The 3,365-nt window shown below is 53.1% G+C and overlaps 1 protein-coding gene across 1 annotated transcript; it reads left to right on the top strand.

Moving 5' to 3' along the window:
- The first annotated feature begins 1,329 nt into the window (after positions 1 to 1,329).
- On the top strand, positions 1,330 to 2,058 carry LOC144146648 (uncharacterized). Its single transcript, XM_077678584.1, has one exon. The coding sequence runs from the start codon at positions 1,330 to 1,332 to the stop codon at positions 2,056 to 2,058; it is 729 nt and encodes a 242-aa protein (XP_077534710.1).
- Positions 2,059 to 3,365: the final 1,307 nt, after the last annotated feature.

Here is a 3,365-nt window from a genome sequence, read left to right on the forward strand (position 1 = left end):
CGAGCATGCTTTAGTGTATTTATCTTTATAGTTCACTTAGTCAGTTCAGGCTCTTATAGTAGTCGGGTTTCAGTCTTGTCTTACTAGCTCCTATTTGTGGTAGTCTGTGATGGGGTGTTTCTTGCAATTTAAATGTTTGGGCGTTACTTTAGCGATCATTGTATGACTGCATGGCCGCTGCCAAAATACTCTTGAGTACATTAAAATTCTATATTCAGCTGTCTGGTGGAGATAGTGATGTTCGGGTTGACGTCTCTTTCAACATAATTTCGCAAACTCGTACATCGACTGAGGTTGTTATGTATTACGTGTTTGCCCTAGTGTAATATTCGAAGTGATGCACTGTGTCTCGCAAGGTTCCTGTGCTAGCTCCATGCCACGTGCAGGGAATTTAATTTTCGTGCCCATACGTGTCATACCCTGAGTGAGCCATAGGGTTTGAGGGCTTATTTTTTTTGTGTCTTTCGGCGTGCAATAAACATTGCTGTTGTGAAGAGTGCCTCGCTGCGTTATACCCAAGGTAAGCCTGTATACTTTTCCGGAATAGAGTGGCGATGTTGTGGCATCTTTGACATGCCATGCAGCCCTGAATTTTCGGGTTGCTTCGTTCCTGCTGTACTGGGATAATGCCAGGAGTATGGGCTAAGAATGCGATCTAGTGGGACACTGGTACGCTGATTTCGCTTTAACACAAGGCAGTTTCACCTTAGGATGCTAATTTTGATATTGTTGTGTGTTTAATGTGGCTGGGGATGATGATAGCTGAAGGTGGTGTGCTATTTGTTGTGCCCCAGAAATGGCAGTGCTTTTTAAATGCAGAGCATTTCTTTAACTCACGATGTCACCCGTTCTAGTTGTCCATCGTAGTCCGCACCCCTCCCCCTACACTATATAAGAAAATAATACTTACCGGCGCCTGGTTTCGATCCCACGACCCTGCGGGCGGAACGCAAGGTACATGGTGCTCTACCCACTGCGCCACAAAGCCGACACAGAATGGAGGGCTACGAACGCGCCTTATATCCTTGACTCATTCAAACTACGTAAGAAGCTGCTGATACAACGCATTCACTACCTGTGGGCGGTGTTGAGTTTCCCGCGGGAAGCAGTGGCGGGAAGCGCCATGCGCCTCGCGGCTCAACCACAGAAGAAGACGAAGAGGGCGGGCAGCGGGGGCATGCGCGTGAGCACGCAATAAAGAAAGAAGAGAACCAGGAGGAGGTGTTCGATCTGGTAACGCGGGTGTCGGTCTCTTCGCTGTCGCAATATTTCTGGTGCCGTAAAACCCGGGAGACGGCCGGCATCCATCGCACCGATACGTTACCGAGCATGGAGAAGCTGCGCAGGCAGCGAGGCATCCTTCGTGGTTCTACCACCCGACTTCTGACCGTGGCCAGCGATATCCTGCGGGAGGACACTCAACCGTCATTGGGCGACCTCCAGGAAATTATCGACGGGCTTCGCTCTAAAGAGTCCGCGCTCGCTGAGATAGACAGCCAGATCGCCGACTCCCTTGACGGTGAGGCGTTTGATGAAGAAGTCGCGGGTGCTATAGATTACCGTGAGAAGATCGTCAACGCGATGAGCAGGCTTCGTTTCGCCATGAGCGCGCGCGCTACGGCTGGTGCTCCTGTCAGTGAAGGCCAGCTACAGAGGCTTGCGGGGACTAGCAGCGAGTCCAGCAACGCCATCGGAGCTGCTCACACGGAGCTCATCAGCGAAACTACCGCCGCTCACGGTAGGCCACGAGCACTGGGTCTGCGCGTAAATTTGCCAAAGCTTCAAATACCCGTCTTTGCCGGTGAGACCCGTGAATGGCAGGGCTTTTGGGAGCACTATGAGGCCACCATACACGCTCACCCCGATCTCGCCGACATTGAAAAGTTCCAGTATTTGAAGTCTTACCTGACCGGCGCTGCAAAGCGGGCAATCGAAGGTATACGCCTGACTGACGCAAATTATAAGATTGCCGTCAAGGTGCTCACTGAACGTTATGGCCGAAAGGATGTCCTCATCGATAACCACATAGACAGCCTGCTTTCCATCGAGCCAATCTAGTCATCGTCTCAAGTTTCACGTCTGCGAGACCTCTATGAGCAGATCCAATTCCGGACCGGCTGTTTGGATAGCCTTGGCATGCCGTCTGCAGAGTACGCGGTCGTTCTACACCGGGTGCTGATGCGCTCATTGCCAGAGGATCTGGCAATCCTGTACCGCAAGCGCACGAAGACCGACATGGCCGGAGCGGACGCTGCAGCGGAATCACGAGAACAGCAAGTCAAGGCCATCCTGAAGTTCCTGCAAGTAGAGGTTGAAAGCAGAGAGGAGAGTCGAGTGTCACGCGAGAAACCCACTTCAAGGAGGTTGCCAGCTAACCGCAACGTGACACCGCCTCGAATACCATCCGCCCTAGCACTGGCAGCACGGGCCGCATCGCCAAGTGCCGATCCGTCCATGGCTTCGCAGACTAAGTGCTCTCTCTGCGACGTTCCAGGACACGCGACACGTAGGTGCCAGGCCACACTGTCAGCGGAGGAAAAGCGCCGACGGCTGTCCAGGAAGCATTGCTGTTTCAAGTGTGGGAAAGGGGGCCACACTGCCCGTAATTGCCGAGCCGCAGCAGGGCTCAGGTGCGACCACTGCTCAGGGCGCCATATTTCTACACTGTGCGGCATTTTGGGAACAACAACAACGAACTGGTAACGCGGATGTCGGTCTCTTCGCTGTCTCAACATTTCTGGTGCCGAAACCATAGAGAGCACTGTTATTGCAATGCTGCGTGACCTAAATTTACCCTTAGCCGACGATCCCCAAGACGATAAACCTCAGGACTCTGCGATAAGCGTGTTGATCGGCTCTGACAATTACTGGAGGGTCGTAACAGGACGTGTCGAGCGCTTCACGGACACCCTGTGCGCCATGGAGACAATATTCGGTTGGGTCGTTCAAGGAACCTACACTGACGTCTGCCATCGTCTGACACCACGTACCACCAGTGCAACTACATTATTCCTGGCTTGTACTGACGATTGGCGCATGGAGTTCCGACCGGGAGACCCGTCGGAGATGTGGCGGTTGGACGCCATCGGTATACGCGATGCAGGTGAGGAGCACGACGTCAACAAACACCCGGCGCTCCTACAGTTTAGTAGCGCAGTACACAAGAGCGAAGGTCGCTACGTAGTACCGCTCATGATTAAGACACCTGGGCTCACGTCATCCACGAACCGAAGTGTAGCCGAATGCAGGCTGAAAAGGCAGATTCAGCGGCTTGAACATCAGCCAGGGCAGCTGAAGAAGGAGGAAGAGGAAAAGGAGAAGCGCAAGTCGCTGGAAGGGGAGGATTCCCAGGCCCAGATGGCTAG

This window comes from Haemaphysalis longicornis, unplaced genomic scaffold (assembly GCF_048455015.1).
Source record: "Haemaphysalis longicornis isolate Haplotype H1 unplaced genomic scaffold, Haemaphysalis longicornis Haplotype H1 scaffold_7, whole genome shotgun sequence".
NCBI classification, from domain to species: Eukaryota; Metazoa; Arthropoda; class Arachnida; order Ixodida; family Ixodidae; genus Haemaphysalis; species Haemaphysalis longicornis.

What these genes read in the sequence shown, in the direction of transcription:
- LOC144146648 (XM_077678584.1), top strand. Translation starts at nt 1,330, where the DNA reads ATGGAGAAGCTGCGCAGGCAGCGAGGCATCCTTCGTGGTTCTACCACC.